Source organism: Tachypleus tridentatus, chromosome 9 (genome assembly GCF_004210375.1).
Source record: "Tachypleus tridentatus isolate NWPU-2018 chromosome 9, ASM421037v1, whole genome shotgun sequence".
NCBI lineage: Eukaryota > Metazoa > Arthropoda > Merostomata > Xiphosura > Limulidae > Tachypleus > Tachypleus tridentatus.
Genome location: NC_134833.1, coordinates 46267797 through 46285722, shown reverse-complemented (window position 1 = coordinate 46285722; position 17926 = coordinate 46267797). Strand labels below are relative to the sequence as shown.

Sequence of the window (17926 nt, the reverse complement as noted above, 5' to 3'; positions counted from 1 at the left end):
AAAAAAATATTGCGAATAAAGGAGGCTAGTGGTTAGTAATTAGACATTTGTAACCAAGTCTTAATTAAATCACTTTGCCTTGTTCATATATGCTAATATACTCAAAATAATTTGCGTTTCTTCATACACGGGTATACCAAGAACACAATAAGCGTAGGTTCATGTTTACGCAAATGAAAAACATGAATATAACATCAACTCAGTTCATATATTTGAAGTTTAAACTGACAATAACAGATAAAAATTCCATAGAATTTTTGTTTCTTAAGTTTGATCATTTGACTGAACAATAATGCTTTCTCAAGGATGCTTTTAGTAATTGATAATTGATTCTACTTTACTTTCCAAAGGACTTCCAGAACCACTTGAAAATTGCACTCTTACCAATCTGACTCAGACCGTGATAACAATGGAGTGTGTTGAAGGTCATGATGGTGGACTTCGACAAAAGTTTTATGCAGAGGTTTTTCATAAGGATCTAAATGAGTTAGCGACGAATTTTACAACCCAAAGTCCAATATTTTTTGTTGGCGGACTTAACCCTGGATGTTTTACGTGGTGAAACTTTACTCCACAAACGTTCAGGGTAAAAGTGATCCCTTCATAGTGAACATTAAGACGTTACAAGGACCTGCAACACAGTCTGGGTGTGGTATGTATTCTCTTTTTCTTTTTTCTCTGTTTTCTACGGCTGTACTTGTTTCAAACTTAGTTAAGCGTTGTGGTAATAATCAATAATGTAACTTCAGGTTTACCTCTCTAGTTCCATAGTGACTAATTTTCATTTAGACGGACCATACACATTTTTTTTTTATTTGTAGCATACGAATTTTACTCGACAGACTACTTCTCAAATTACAAAATTTACAATGTTTAATAAGATATAGGCATTTTTCTGAAAAGTTGGTTAAAATTTTTATTCATTAAACAACTGAAATTTATCGTTTCAAGTTATTCGTATACGAAGCACAAATAATATCAAGTGATACTGAAATACTTTTTGAAACCCTGGTGGTGAATAACAGACGTTTTCAACAAAATATGGAGTTGTCTGTAAACGTAAAGATTTTTTTTTTTCAAGTGACATTCTATAATCCAATCTCACGTCCAAAACTAAATTGAAAAGGGAGTGATTACTATTTAGTATTACTACACAGCACTTCGCTAAGGTGAAAATGTACTAAATGTAACAAAGGTACAGATGTTATAAAATTGCGCTGATATTTTTATTTCTCATTTTCCATAATTTTTTACTCTATCGAGTAAATTGTTCTATACTTCTAGCATGGAGGGTCGCGGGTTCGTGCCCGCGTCGCGCTAAACATGCTCGCCCTCCCAGCCGTGGGGGTGTATAATGTGACGGTCAATCCCCCTATTCGTTGATAAAAGAGTAGCCCAAGAGTTGGCGGTGGGTGGTGATGACTAGCTGCTTTCCCTCTAGTCTTACACTGCTAAATTAGGGACGGTTAGCACAGATAGCCCTCGAGTAGCTTTGTGCGAAATTCTCAAAAAAACAAACAAACTTCTAGCATGACTAGTAGAAGATTCTGCTACAGATGTTTAAAATCATGACTTTATTTACGGGTATTTGTGGAAGATTGTACTTTGTCTTGCTTACACCCAGCTCATGTGTTACAGGTCTTGCCTTTAATTGTACCATTTACATGAAACCTTAAATTCACTGGATAATAATAAACCCCTAAAATTCTAAAGTATAATAATCTCCATATATTTCATCACAAGCAATGCATAGAAAAAAATCCTTCAAGTTACAAAGATTAGTTACTTCTTAATATTTAATATTCTGAAATTTATTTAGCAACATGCACTTTTAAGATGAATTTCTATTATCATTAAGACAGTTTAATTTTCGGCTTCTTCTTAAGCACTCATAAAACTCCTTTTTAGTGTATTATTAGTAGATGGAGATTTTTAGTAGTTATCGTTATTTAAATATATACTTCATCCGTAATAAAAAAGTAGCTACAGAAACCTATTCCTATTTTTCTAATTCAACAATGAGACGATCAAAGAACTTATTGTTTCTGAAACTGGTATCTTTAGAAGCTTTAAATTTGTTTTTAAAAACTAAAAACAAATCTAACCTGAAAATCAACTAAATTATTTTATGAAATGTTTAAACGTACTCAAATTGTGCTTCAACCTATTAAAAGACAGTCTTTTAGCACGGGAACCTGAGTTATGTAATAGTTTCCATCTCTATATCTTCATAAAATTCGTCACATTTGCAAAGAAATTAAAACATTTCCTCATCAAAAAAAATTAGATTATGCTTACATGCAGATTCCACTGAAATCTGGAAATTCCGCACTTTTTACTTTTGTTAACTAATTGCCCTTTCATATGAACAGTTATGCCTTGTTGTTGTTTTTTCATATACGTTTTCCCAAGAACAATTTAAAGTTGATATGAAAGTTAAGCCATAGAGATTCCGAAGAACTTGTTTAGCGTTTATATTGAAACGTGAGTCAGTAACATTTAACCGAAATAACAATATGAAGTTTGACTTTACTACAGCAAATAATTATAAAGCATTGTTTTTGATTTTTATAACTGAATTTCTACTCATATCTTTATGGTTGGTTTCATCATTTAAAACCTAGATAAAAAAAATGTGTATTTCAGAGATCATTTCACAATATTTAGATATGAAACGTAAACGTAAACGAAACTGTTGGGTCATTCCATGTCAAATCATCCAGATTTTGGAAACTTTTTCAGGTAACCCCCTCAGAATGCCTTAAAAAAATTCACATGTGCTCATCTACCCATACAATAAAAAATTGCCAAAGATTAGATCAATATCCATAATAGTTTCTGGTTTACAGCCCTGTAAAATTTAATTATTTTTTTTTTATTTTGGGGAAATTTATTTTTGCGCATCTTTGGCTGCTTAAAGCTGCAAGAGTAATGGTGGTTGAAGGCTTAAATTTGCTACACTAACTGAAGTAATCTCACAGAATTCAAAAATGGTCTCAAACCAAGTTCATCTCTCTTAGGATTTTTATAGTGAGGCTGTAAAATCACCTGAAAACCCAAAATCGTAAACAACATTGGTTTATTTAATAAGCCACAGCTCTAAGACTTAATATGATACAAAGCTGAATTTTGGTTTCAAAATTCCTATAACATATCAGTTGATAAATCAGCAATTGTTATAGTTCAAAGTCTATTAGATCTCCTGTTAAAAAATTTAGTTGCATGCAACGTTCTATGATGCAGCTAAAAATAGCCCTACTTCAGGCCACAGTTTGACCATGTAACCAGTTATTCAGCCTTTTCAGATATGTACCATATATTTTTACATCTCTGAATATGATCTACAAAAAACATCAGGGTGGTGTTCAACCTACCTTTCGAGTTATAATTTTTTAAAGTATCCTCTGATCATACGTTGTTTACTTGAAAAAAAACTTCAATTCAGGTGTGTTCCTGTGTGCAAATATATCCATACAGCTTTGAAATAATTTATGAATATCACTGAAATATTCTAATCAGCCTTTACCATATATTCTTACATCTCTGAAAATGATCTTAAAAAAAATCAAGGTTGTAAAAAATAATAAATTATCAAATTTTAAGTGTCTTTGATATGTACCATTGGGCAAAGGACCACATTCAGGGCATTCAGTTCTTTCTTGTCAATCAGGAATCAGTACTGCACAATTGTGTAAAATTTGATCTACTTAAGTGATATGAAAAATGCAAAACTGTGAGAGTATTAGGTCACATCATAGCTTTATTCCCACTCTACCAACAAATTGTATATGAGAAGGCTATCAGATGATTATGTATACACAGTTGTAACTGTTGGTAGTAGCAGTGAAAGTGATGCTGCAGCAGCTCAAATATGGTCTAATGATAGCAATGACAATTATCAGCCAGGGAAATATGTGGCATGCATATACGATCATGAATGGTATGTGGGAAAGATAAAAGATAGATCAGATGAACATTCCGATGTATTGGTGTCATTTATGAAGAAATAGAAAAATGAACTGTTCTCATGGCCTGCAAGATCACGTAAAGATGAAAGCTGGATTCCTTTCCAACATATTCTTTGTCTGATAAGTGCACCTACCGTGCAAGACAGTAGTGCTCGCCACTATGTTCTAAGTCAACGTGATCTCAACATAATCAAACTCGTATTTCAGATATTTATTTAAGCTGTCTGAACAAAGCAATGTTTATTTGATGTTGTTAAGGCTAATTTATCGCCAAGGCATGTTTTTGAAACATTTCATTCTCACGATTATTGCAGTTTGGTGTGACTATAATCTTTTTCATTTATCTCCTGTTGTAGCACTGTGCTTTTTGTGTCTGATTTACCTTTGTATTTATTACACCGTTGTGCAAATTAATTGAAACAAATTGTCATTTTACAATATTTTCACCATGGCGGCCGGTGTAGGCTCGCTGGACCCGCTGATTTCCTTTAATAGTCATTTTTTCACACAGACGGCGTCATTAGCTGTGTTTTACAGTACGGTCGATCTATTTTTGGATATATGACGAAATTTTGAGGAATATTACGTCATTCGAAATTGCGTTAGAAGGGCAAGGAGACCAGTCAAAAAACAACTTCTTACCAACTCAATGAAGAGAAAACGGTATCAATGGGGTCTGAAATACAAGAATTGGACTCAAGAACAATGGAGAAAGATGTTATTCAGTGACGAGACTCATTTCTTCGTACAGGGTCAAAGAAGTCTGCATGTTCGCAGATCTCCAGGTGAAAAACTTGGAAAATCTCATATCAATCAGTTCGTAAAACATCCCTTGAAGAAGATGTTTTGGGGCTTTTTCAGCTACTATGGCGTCGGAGGCTTATATATCGTAGAAATTATGATGCGAGAATTACAGTACATCGAAATTTTGCAGAGAAGAGTCGTTCCAGAATTGAAAAAGAGATTTCCAGATGAATCTGGCATTTTCCAGCAAGATCTAGCTCTGTGCCACACATCGAAACTTTTGAAGAATTTTAAGAGTACAACGCGAATTAAGGTGCTGGATTGGCCTGGAAACTCTCCGGACTTAAATCCTATTGAAAATCTTTGGGCGATTTGTAAAGAAAGACTTCAAGGAAAAGACTGTACTACGAAAGATAAGTCAATTGAGACCACAATTGAGATGTGGTACCGCGATCCAAAAATTAGTAAAGATTGCAGTCAACTCGTGGACTCGATGCTAAAGCGGATTAATGATCTTGTGAAAAATAAAAGCTGTCATATCATGTATTAATTTCTGAGTAATTTTTGGATTCTCAGAAATAAAACTCAAAAAATTGAAAATATCGTAATTTTTCGTCTTGTTTCAATTAATTTGCACAAGGGTGTATATTATGAATCTTAAACTCAGACATATCTGTATAACTGTAATGCACACACAATATATTTGCATTGCCATGCCATCTAACTAGTTATGCCAATAAACTTGTTTAGAAATGAATTAATTCTTTCTTGTTTCTTACAACTTCATTATTTAACATTGTGAAAGGCTGGTTAGAATATTTCAGTGAAATTCATAAAATTCTAACAGGTATTTTGTAAAATTGTATAGATATATTTGCACACAGTAACACACCTGAACTGAATTTTTCTTAAATTAAACACGTATGGTCAGAGGATACTTTAAAAAACTCTAACTCAAAACGTAGGTTGAACACCATCCTAATTTTCTTTGTAGATCATATTCAGAGATGTCCAAATACATGGTACACATCTGAAAAGGCTGAATAACTGGTGACATGGTCAAACTGTGACCTGAAGTAGGTCTGTTTTTAGCTACATCATAGAAAGTTGCATGCAACTAAACTTTTTTAACAGGAGATCTAATAGACTTTGAATTACAACAATTGCTGAGTTATCAACCGATATGTTATAGGAATTTTGAAACCAAAATTCAGCTTTGTATCATATTAGGTCTTGGAGCTGTGGCTTATTAAATAAACCAATGTTGTTTACGATTTTGGGTTTTCAGGGAATTTTACAGCCTCACTATGAAAATCCTAAGAGAGATAAACTTGGTTTGAGACCATTTTTTATTTCTCTGAGATTAATTCGGTCAGGGTAACAAATTTAAGTCTTCTACCACCATTACTCTTATAGCTTTAAGCAGCCAAGGTTGCCCGAAAATGAATTTGCCAAAAATAAAAAAAATTAAATTTTACAGGGCTGTAAATCAGAAACTATTAGAGATATTGATCTAATCTTTGGCAATTTTTCATTATATGGGTAGATGAGCACATGTTAACTTTTTCAAGGCATTTTGAGGGGTCACCTGGAAAATTTTGGAAAATCTGGATGATTTGATATGGAATGACCCATGAGTTGTTTTACAGACAATTATTTTTCTATATAAAATTTCTGTAGCAATCTGTATAAGTAATAAAAACATTTTGTTTTGAATTTCGCGCAAAAGTACTCGCGGGCTCTCTGCGCAAGCCGTCCCTAATTTAGCAGTGTAAGACCATAGGGAAGGCAGTTAGTCATTACCACCCACCGCTAAGTCTTGGTCTACTCTTTTACCACCGAATAGTGGGATTTACGATCACGTTAATTATAACGGATGGGAGGGGGAGCCTATTTGGTACAACCGGCATTCGAACCCGCGACCCTCGGGTAAGGAGTCGAACGCCTTAACACGCTTGGCCATCCCGAGCCCAAAGCATTTTGTAAATGCAAAACATTATATGAACGACAGCGCTAAAAATGTAAACAAGAACATAAAGATGCTACGTGTGTAAATAGATCATCCCTACACATGACTTTCAATATTAAAATTTAATGTTACACTGTGAAATATACGAGTATAAAATGATTACTTAGCGAGAGTCTATAATAATCAAGGCATGTTTCACTTCAACTTGGTTTTCCTTGTCTTAAGCTCTTACTTAAACTATATTGATACTTATTTTTACCTGACTATGATATTATCATAAAAACAACTGCATACGAACAGTCAATAATAGCTTCCAACTGCTATAATATTGAGGTCAAATATGCTTTTACACTGTAATACCAAATTTTGATATTGAAAGTCATGTAGGGATGATATATATATATATACATATGTCACTTTATCATCCTTTTATTCGTTTTACCACTGCCATACATACATCACTTTACATTTTACAAAATGTTTTTATTACTTGTTTTGTTAAGTTTTTCCCCTAACTAAAGGCTAGTGTATTCTGTGAATGTTTGCAAAAAATTTAATATCATGTGTATTGATCGTTTTCACTCCTTCACTTCATACATGAAATTGGGGTTGGCTCCAGCTATGTGCAGTTAGGTACATCACTTGTCATACACAAGTCATTAAAACAACTGTTTATTACTTACTTTAATGTGCAAGAAACGTTACATTGATAACGACTGGCATATGAAAAAGTAACATAACTTCTATAAATAAAACTAGCACATAGTTAAATTAATACATTATTATGTTACAAAAGATGTAAGTTACATTTTAAGTAATACAACTGAGAGTGTTTGTTTTAATTTCGCGCAAAGCTAAACGAAGGCTGTCTGTGTTAACCGTCCCTAATTTAGCATTATAAACCTAAAGGGAAGGCAGTTAGTCATCACCACCCACCACCAAACTCCTGGGCTACTTTCTTACCAACCAATAGTGGGATTGACTGTAACATCATGACGCCCCCACGGCTAAAAGGGCGAGCATGTTTGGTGCTACAGTGATTCGAACCAGTGACCCTCGAATTACGAGTCGAGTGCCTTAACCACCTGGCCATACCGGGCAACTGAGTGTGTATAGTTGGAGTAAAATACGTTTCGTTGAATAAATTCATAAGTTAATTTTACCTCTGGTGTTTTATACGTGATTTTAAGCTTCCGCGATCAAAATGTACTTATCCTTTTGGATTGTATACGTAATATTTCACCTGTATTGTTATGAAACCCTCCCAGTGGCACAGTGGCGAATTTACACTGCTAAAAAGTGAGTTTCGATACACGTGGTAGGCAGAACACAAATAGTCCATTGGGTAGCTTCGTGCTTGACTACAAACAAACGCATAAAAAGATAAAAGGATAATATGATTTAGATATACTTACAGTTACCTTTACTGGTTTTTAAACCATATGTAACTGTATTTGACCATTAAAATCTGTTTATAGCTCTCGAAATTCAATCAGTGTTATAAAAACATGTTTACGTTTTTGTTTAAACTGCTGTTGCTTTAAGCAATCAAGGCACTTCAAATTGACAGGTATAACTACTTTAATTCGAATGGCTATTTTCTGATTAATGTATCTGATATTGCTTTGGTTCATGAACTTATCTTTCTCTGATCTATTTCCTTATCGCAACTTCTATGAAATCTATTAAGTCGCTTTGAATATATTGACATAATTAAAATTCAACTATATAACTTAATAAATAATCCTTTTTTAACTTTACTGTAGTGTGTCATGAATCATGAGTTAATTTTAATGATCACAAAACTCTTATAAACTATTTCTGATTTCATTCAGCTTGTGCCTCAAGACAGACTGATAACTCTTGATGTTGTATTTGCATGTTAATGCGAGTTTCCCTGTGCCTATACTCAGTTTGTTTGTAAGTTGTTTGTTTCCATTAACTCATCATCAGCCCTGATGAATCTTTTATCTTCACCTGCAGTTCTTAATCTTAAGATATCTACTTTCTGTGATATCCTAGCTGTTCCTCTAGTGTATCTAAGAAACATTCTATATCACATCAGTTTTGTCATAGAATAGTGGGATAACACTGATTAATCCTATATATCTATATATGTGTGTGTATGTATGTTCTGCGTGCTACTGTGTTATTCCTTGTCAGATTCTTACAAGGATGGAAGTGGTGGCAATGTTGTAATTTAATATCTACCCATCGTATACCGTTTTAAATCTCTATATATGTTTTATTACTTACTTTACTTGTCATTATATCTATATTTATTTCTCTTGTACAGATAAGGTTAGAGAACACTGTTTTCCTGTAAACTCCTCCACTCTCTCACGAGTCCTAAATGTAATATAAATATAAAGCTGTTTTTTTCACTAGGATGTGTATAAATAATTATCAAGTCGTGACTGACAAGTTCATCGTATTTCCATTAAAGTTTCAATAATCAAAGCTTCGTAAATTCATACAGATCAGTGTTCCCTCTTTTAGGCCCTCAGTGACTCAGTGTAAGCCTGCTGGGTTGTAATAAAACTTGGATTTATATACCCGTAATGAGCACAACATACATAGTCGTTTTTATAGTTTTGTGCTTAACAGAAAACAAAATATCTTTTTAAACATTTATATGCTTGCTACTTAACTCTTACTTCCCTTTCTTTAATACTCTATATGATATATAAGTATCTACTGATATAAAGATGCTTAGAACACTTATTACCATCTTGAGAAGAACTAAGTTGACGTTCTGATAGTTATAATCTATTATTACTTAATTTTCTAACTGGCACACCTTTACGTACTGATTGACTAGTTGTCTATACTAACTTTGTCCTTGTTTTTTTATAGTGTCTGAGGTAACCATGGTTATGTGGACTATTTTCATTCATCATGCATGTATACTAGCCTCTTTAACCCTTGTTAAATTACACGCCCTGTGATCTCTTTGTTAAATGTGCTATTTAGTCTATTTGATATAAGCAGAATTTTATTTGTAATACACAGTTTTCTCTCTATAATGCTAAATGTACAATGCCCACACTGGTACAAATTATTTATGTACAATCACCTTCATACTCTTACATTCCTGATGTTTACAGCTATTTCCATGAAACCCATCCATAGCTAATTAGAAATGTGGTTGTAACTAATAAGAATAATCAATTTATTTATTCTGATGGCATAATCGTGACTAATAATATACAAATTCCCCCTTGTTTTTATGGAAACTTTGTCATAGGTACCAGTTAAAGACCCAACTGCAGTGGATAATCATGCCACAATTTTATTCCACGCCAACTCTTGAGCTACTCTTTTACCAATGAATAGTGGGATTGACCGTTACATTATAATGCCCCCATGGTTGATAGGGCAAGCATTTTTGGTGCGGTAGGAATTCGAATTCGCGACCCTCAGATTACGAGTCGAGCACCCTACCCATCTGGCCATGCCGGGCTACATCTAAACTAGACAGCTTAAATTTAAATATGAGGGCTACCCATATAAAATTATGAGTAACATAAGTTATAGAAGTAGATCAAATAGTAGCTCAGTATTTTAAAATAAATTAAACAACAAAGATATTTAGTCTTCTCAACAATTGGAAAGACTTTGCAATGCTTATAAATTAGACAAATGTGTTATTGCAAAACTAGCTTCCTCAATAGCAACAGTACCTAATGCCTTTTAGTGAATTCTAATGCTTGTATTTACTTGAAACTTTTATAAAATAACTTCGAAGACGGTTGAAAATTGTTACTTTGCCTAAACCTCTTCACTGGATGTTCTTATATCGAAAGACTTAGAAGTGAACGTTTCGATGAAATTTAACTACCATTTAGTTTACAGCTGTAGCATGTATTCTCAACCAATGTTATGTGGCTCTGGAATTGTTACATAATCTAAGAAAAGTGAGGTTTTCGTAGTACATCATGTCATACTGTTAGGAAATCCTATATTGTTACTTCAATAACTCAGTAAATTTTAAAGATGCGGAAGCATTTTGACAAACATAAACCCTCTCATGAAAACAAGGTTCAACACACTCTTTCCATGTAATGAGTCTCTATAGTTGTTGGGTTAAGTCTTTGGAAAAATAGCTTTAAACAGCGTCTTGTCGTAGACTGGTAGCAGATGGGCAGCCTCGCTAGGCCTGGTGGTTAGAGCACTTGACTCGCAATCTGCAAGTAGCGAGGTCGAAACCCGTCAATGAACTTATTCGCTCCTTAAGTTATGTGGCATTGTAATGTAACGTTAAATCCTACTGTTTTTCATTAAAGAGGAGCCCAAGAGTTGATGGTGGATAGTGGTGACTAGCTATATTCTCTCCAGTTTATCACTTTACAAGTAGGAACGACTAAGGCAAATGGCCATCAAGTAGCTTTGTACAAAATTCAATAAAGAAATGGAATAATGCTTGTAATATATACCTGAAGTGTATTTATGTAAATTATCTTAAATGATACTGCTCAGTGTAAGCTGAAAAGCATAGTTTAATTAATTGTTGCTATTATATTCCTCCCTAATGGTTAGGAGATGTCCAAAATTATAGTTTTTCTTCAGAATTTCACCTTTTTACTTTTTTTTACCATTTAGACATTGAGATTCAGATAGTAGAGATATATCAAGCAAGATTCATTCGCAAACTCGATTACTCGATTTACATTTTGATTTGTCCATATACTTATTGATAAGAACAACTAATAGCAATCATTTATAAGAAAATTCAATTTATTTGAACGAAGATGAATGTTCGTATACCTCAGTTATTTAAGAAAGTGTCTCATTTCATAATGATTTAGCTCATAAAAAGTCTGATAAGATCTAAAAGCGGCGGGGTTAAACCTGTTATGCGATGTTTTTTTTTCTTTTATTGTAATAAACGTATAGCTGTCTAGTAAAATGCATAAGGTGGTTGGTTTCATTGCAATTCTACATTATAATGTGTTTTTCTTTCTTCAATGCACAATCGTAGGCTGAAGTTTAAAATATGTATCTTGAAAATACATTGAAAAAGAATAAACTATTTTTGCCCCTTCTGGATTAATGTTTTAAACGTATTTTCTTTTTATCTTCTCTGACCAGTAGAGAATAAAAATGTTTGTTCTCACAACACGATTCTGCTCTTTTTCACCAATAAATTTACCTTCATAATTTTTTGTTGCTAAACCAAGCGAGAAATCTTGTTTTGAATCATCGATACCTAGAAAAAGTGGTGTTTTATACGTTGACTATACGTGTTTCTATTTAGTTGGTATAAACTTCAAGATTGAATAAGGCTTTTTTTTCCACTTTCTCATGTTTTCCAAAACATGAAAAGATGTATAGGCCATAGAAGAAAACCTTTTATTTGTGAAGACATTTTACAAGCTTTGTGTATATGAAAACTATTACAACGTTTTCAAAGCATCTGCTTTAGTTTCGCAGATGGAGGTACTCATAGTTTCGAGTTTAAAGTTTTAAATTAACCTATTTTTGCAGTTTTCAAAATAGGTATATAAACACATAATATAAAATACGATTTTAAAATTAATAGATATATAAGAATGCATGCCAAACGACAAAGAGCTTACACCTACACTTATGCCTACACTCACACCTGTAATAGCTTTAAAACAGAAAATTTCAAATATAATATTGTTATTACATCAATCAGTAAAGTGTCTGAAATAATGAACTTATTCTAATAAAATGATTCGTCTTAGCGAAGTAAAGTTATACTTGAATCACTTTTCTTTAGTCTATGCAACATTAAATAGAACAGTACACTTATTGATGTGTCAGTTCTTATAACAATTAATGCATCAGCGAATTTACTTTAACATACTGAGTTTTAAAACGTTTAAACTGGACCAATTTGTTTTTTTACCAAACACTTAACAATATCCACACAATAACTGCTGGGAAATATCCTTTAAACAAGTCATATTTATTTTTGCAGATAAATCCTCTCAAGTAATTTCATTTTTAAGAGTAATTACATATTACTTGTCAGTATTGTTGTTCTCATTGCCTTTGTGAAATACCGTTAGGTGGCTGAACCAAAGTAAGCAAGAACACAAATCATAGTGCCATAAATATAAATGATACTTGATATGCCCACTTTTCTCTGTGTCAAATCCTAGCTAGTCGGTAGCAGTTTAGCATTATTACTGACGTCTAGAATGAGCGAAAGCCACTTGTAGTAATGAAACATTTTTACCTATAACTACTTAAAGAAACCTAACCCTAACTAAAACTTCAGTGTCAATGTATGATATAGCTAAACGCAAAGTTTTTGTTCGTTTTCACTTTTATAATACTTTAAATGCCAGAGGTAATGTTTTAGTACCTGTATAAAGAAAAAGAAAACAAGAAAAAAATAATTCAGTGATAGTCTACGTCACGTATGCAGTTAGGATTGTGATATATTGTGTAAGACATAACCAGTAGCATTATTAGTATAATTTTATTGTGAAGTTCTTGATGGATTGCTCGAACTGCAAAAAACAAAACAAAAACATATAACTTTCATAAGCTTGTTTGCTCTTATTTCTAAACTCGCTCGGCTCAGCATGGTCAGCTGGTTAAGGCGCTCGACTCGTATTCTGAGGGTCGTGGGTTCGAATCCTCTTCACACTAAACATGCCCACCCTTCCACCAGTTAGGGCGTTAAAATGTGACAGTCATTCCCACTATTCCTGGCTACAAGAGTGGGCGGTAGGTGGTGCTATACGAGCTTCCTAAATCAAAGGATAAAAGTTTCAGTTGAACTGAATGTGAGTTCAAAATTTAAATCCAGTGATTGATACGTGTCAGTTAAGGTTTTTTGATTTAAGATAGATAAATATTTGTGTATACTTGATTATTGGATAATACCTTATAATTCTATCATCTAAGCTGCTCTTCTGAAAGCTGACTTTCGTTACGCTTTCCAAAAATAAAGTTTTTACACGTTGCGATATTTTTATCACACTGCACTTTACGAAATTGCTTTTTGCTTAGTATATTTGAAAACTTGTTTTACTTTTTTGTAATGCTACAGTGAGATGTTAATAAACAGAAAAAAGAGTTTGCACCATAACACGTGTACATGCAACGTTTTATTGTTTGGAATCAACTGAAACATGGCACTGCATAAATGCATTTCGTCTCTATTTCTATACAAAAGTACGATTTTATCTACATCATGTTGCAGCACAACTCGATAAGTTTTACGTTTTACTTATGACAGATTATGTTAATATACTATTTAACATAGTCAATATTATTATTAAAATACTACCATAACTCGCTATTTGGATAGAACTAAAAATATTTCAATTTGCTATTTTGAGCCAAAAACATATCTTAAACAGTGTTTTGTGATGTCGAGAAACCCACTTGTAGTAAAAATATATCTCAGGACGGCTGATATGGGTCATAAAACTTTCATTAAAATAAGGTAGAGAACACCGTTTCGACCTTCTTACGTCATCTTTAGGTTAACAAAAAGAATTTGCAACTGACCGTTGCCAGGCATGTGTGAGGGACGAAAGTGTAAACAGGTACAGGATTTTAGGGGGCGCTGCAGTATATATTAGGTTTTTAATTAGTGTAGGTATAAAAGTGTTCCTTATTTTGGTTTAATTTTGGTTTTATTCTTTGTATAAGTAGGGCTTCTTAGATTTTGCGTTTGTTTCCCTACTTAGTACCCGGGTGTTTTCTATGGTTATGTTGTGTTTGTTTGATTTACAGTGTTCAAAAACGTGTGAAGGTGTTTTGTTTTTGTGTTCTTTGAGTCTAGTGTCAATTTTTCTGCTTGTTTCTCCAATATAGACTTTGTGGCAGTTGTTGCATTTTATTTTATAAATAATGTTGGTATTATGTTTGTTAGTGTAGTTTTTACATGACACGGACTTCAGTTTTGTACCTGGTGTTTGAATAAATTTGGTGTTTACTGGAATGTTGTGTTTTGTTATAAGTATTTTTAAATGTTGGTTATTTTTTCGCTGATGTCGGGAATATATGGTATGCAGCAATGTAAGGTTTTTGTAGTTTGTTGTATCTTGGGATTTATTGTTGTTTGTTTGTTGTAGGTCTAGGTGTGTGCGTATAATTTTTCCAGGGTTTTTTCGAGGAAATTTGTTGATGTGATGAAGTGTTGTTTTGTTTTGTTGATTTCATCGTTAATTTTATCGGGTGAGTATAGTTTTGTGGCTGTGTTTATTTGATTTATTAACATATTAAATTTTTGTTTGTTTCATGTGCTGAATTCCAGGGACTGTATAGTCCAGTATGGGTGATTTTTCTATGGATTTCTGTTTAGGTCGATAATTACAGCTATATGTTTTAAACCATTGTCTCTAGATAGATATAAATTGTATATTTTAAATGCACACGGCCAACTTTCTATGTCAGATTCTCTAAACATATTGTCAAGGTCATTATTAACCAACGTTATTGTTTAAAACATTCGCATAGTAACTATTCTAAGCAAGCATTGCGAAAATCTATTTCACTTGTAACCCATTCATTAGAATGTGACTATACTCCCTCTATTTCAGTTGTAACCCATTCATCAGAGTGTGACTATACTCCCATATTTATGGTATTTTTTATTAAATCGAAAAATTCTTTAGGATTTTAATTTTATTTCCAAATTGAGAAAAATAATATCAATTGTGTTATAAATTTTCGATAATATCATCGTTACAAATTGTATCTTGAATCTTTATGTGTCATTACAATATAAAAACTACATCTTTAAACTTCATGAGGTGATAATTTCAACAAACATTTGTCTTTATTGTAATAAGATCTCTGCTGTACAATACAGAGAAAAGTTATTTAACTTATAATAGCATTATAACCATTGTTAGTTGAAAAGTAACGAAATAATATATACAAATAGCCTGAAAGTTGAATTATCGCAGCTGTATTTATAGAAAAGGAAACGTTAACTGTACTTTTATACGTAATTTGTAATCTGTTGAAATAAACACAGTCGAAAGTAGACAAAAACATAATTATGGAGTTCTGTTGTTATTTTGCGTATAGATAAAACTTGGAATTTGCCAGTGAAACCGATTCTGATAGCTGTGTCTGTAGTGGTGATGTTGATCCTGATAGCTGTCTGTGCTGCTACCTTGCTCAAAAACACAATACTCTCTCATAGAAAAGGTGAGAAAAATTATATTAAAACACGTATTCTCTGTATTGTGATGTTATACTCAATGGAACACAATGAGGTTCTTCAAATTTATTACATATCTTAAAAAATATACTTATTTTTCTTTTGTACATTTTTTAAAACTGTTGCACAAAAACAAGCGAGAAAGAAAGAAGGAAGAATGTGAAGAAAGCTCGTAATAGTTTTATATAAGCAAACATCAATGTTAATAATTTTAATAAAAGCTGCAACGCTCTTATGAAACATAATAAACATGTAATACCATAAGTATACAGAATAAATGTATAAAGAACATTTTCATTGCTTAAAATCGATTTTTCTTGTAAGTTACTGTTTTTATATAAACCGGCATGTTTTAAGATAAGCGTTATGAAATTCACATTTAATTGGAAGTTGAAGTGAACATAGAAGTAATATTGTAAACTTTGTCTACAGTTCTTTGGTAAATTGTACAATTCTATATCAGCTCTTTCCAAATATTTATTAGGGAAGGTGACTTTAATTTACATTAAGCAAGTTTAAAACTGAAAAATACCCTACCAATAGAATGGCTTGATATTGCCTAGTGGTTAGGTCACTAGTCTCGCAATCTGCGACTTGCCATGGCCAGGTAGTTAGGGCGCTCTATTCGAATCCCTGTCCTACCAAACATGTTCGTCTTTTCAGCTTTGGAGGCGTTATAAGGTAAAGGTCAATTCCACTATTAGTTGATAATAAAACTGACAGTGGGATATCATGACTAGCTGCCTTCCTTCTAGTCTTACACTGCTAAATTAGGGACGGCTAACGCAGATAGCCCTCACTTACTTTTTCATGACATTCAAACCATACCATATCATACCAAACGTAATTTGCGGGCGGCGAGTTTCAATCTCTCCATCGAATCTGCTCAACCTTTCTGTAGTGGGGACGTTATAATGTTACGGTCATTTTCACATTTCGTTGCTAAAGAGTAACCAAAGAGTTAATGAGTGGAATAGACTAATTGCCTTTCCTATAAACTATCACTTCACAAGAAGTAACAGGTAGTGTAGGTAGCTACCAAGTAGCTTTGTGCGAAACTCAACAAAACCAAAAACAGACCTAATTGAAAATAAATTATTTTAACTCACAAATACAGATCATACCCAACATAGTTGTTCTGGTCTACCCGCTGAACTCTACTTTAAAAAATGTACACTTCGATAAAGAAAAGCTAGCTGATATAGCTTCCATAATACAGGAAATCTTTTGTTAAATAATGATGTCTTGGCATTTATCGATAGATCTCGATATCTGCTGAGTCGTGAGATTCAGAAATCTAATTTAAGAAGACAAAAAGCAGAAGTACTATTAATAGTAGTTGGAATTTAGAATCTTCAGGAAAAATATTCAGTAATTATGACATAATTAACATAGAATGGTTATTAGTGTGTCCCAAGTTAGACAATATTTTAATTGAGCTGTGGGCGCTTTTTGATTCCCATTTATAGGGTATAAAGAGACTATTGAAAAACTTTTATGTTTTAGGACAATTAGAACAGAATGAAGTATTTTCAGAAATATCAAAGGAAAAAACAATATAACACCTATTATTATCTATAAAAAACAATATAACACCTATTATTATAAATAAAAACAATATAACACCTATTATTATCTATACACCAAATATAATTTTAGTTTTTAAAATATTTATTGATTTTTTCACACAGAAAATATCATAAATTACAAAAAATCACTAAAAGTGTAATTTTGAACAAAATAATTAATCTTTTTTTCTTTTTGACAAGATTCTTTATGTCCTTCTCGCAATGTCTTTGTTAAAAATCTGCCTTTGACGGTGAGTCACATGAAAACATTTCCTTTTTTCCAAATTAGGGGTTGACATTATATAATCCTGAGCTAGCTTAATAAATCTTTCGGCAAAGTCGTTTGTCACTTTAAGCTGTTTAACTACTGCGTAAAATTGTCATTAAGTTTCACATTTATCATCTTCAAATGTTGTTTTGCCTCCGGTTTACCAAGTTTCTAGTTGACTCCTTTTAATACCAAAACGATGGAGGCCTGGCATGGCCTAGCGCGTTAAGGCGTTCGCGAGTCGCGCCA

General features: G+C 32.8%; 1 protein-coding gene across 1 annotated transcript in view; it reads left to right on the top strand.

Moving 5' to 3' along the window:
- The window catches only part of LOC143227071 (neural cell adhesion molecule 2-like), a 126579-nt gene extending 110755 nt beyond the window's left edge, over positions 1-15824 (top strand). The window contains exons 8-9 of the mRNA XM_076458612.1: positions 351-652; positions 15706-15824. Of these exons, the coding sequence (XP_076314727.1) occupies positions 351-562 (212 nt within the window). The 3' untranslated portion in view covers positions 563-652; positions 15706-15824. The remainder of the gene's footprint in view (positions 1-350; positions 653-15705) is intronic.
- The last annotated feature ends 2102 nt before the right edge of the window (positions 15825-17926 follow it).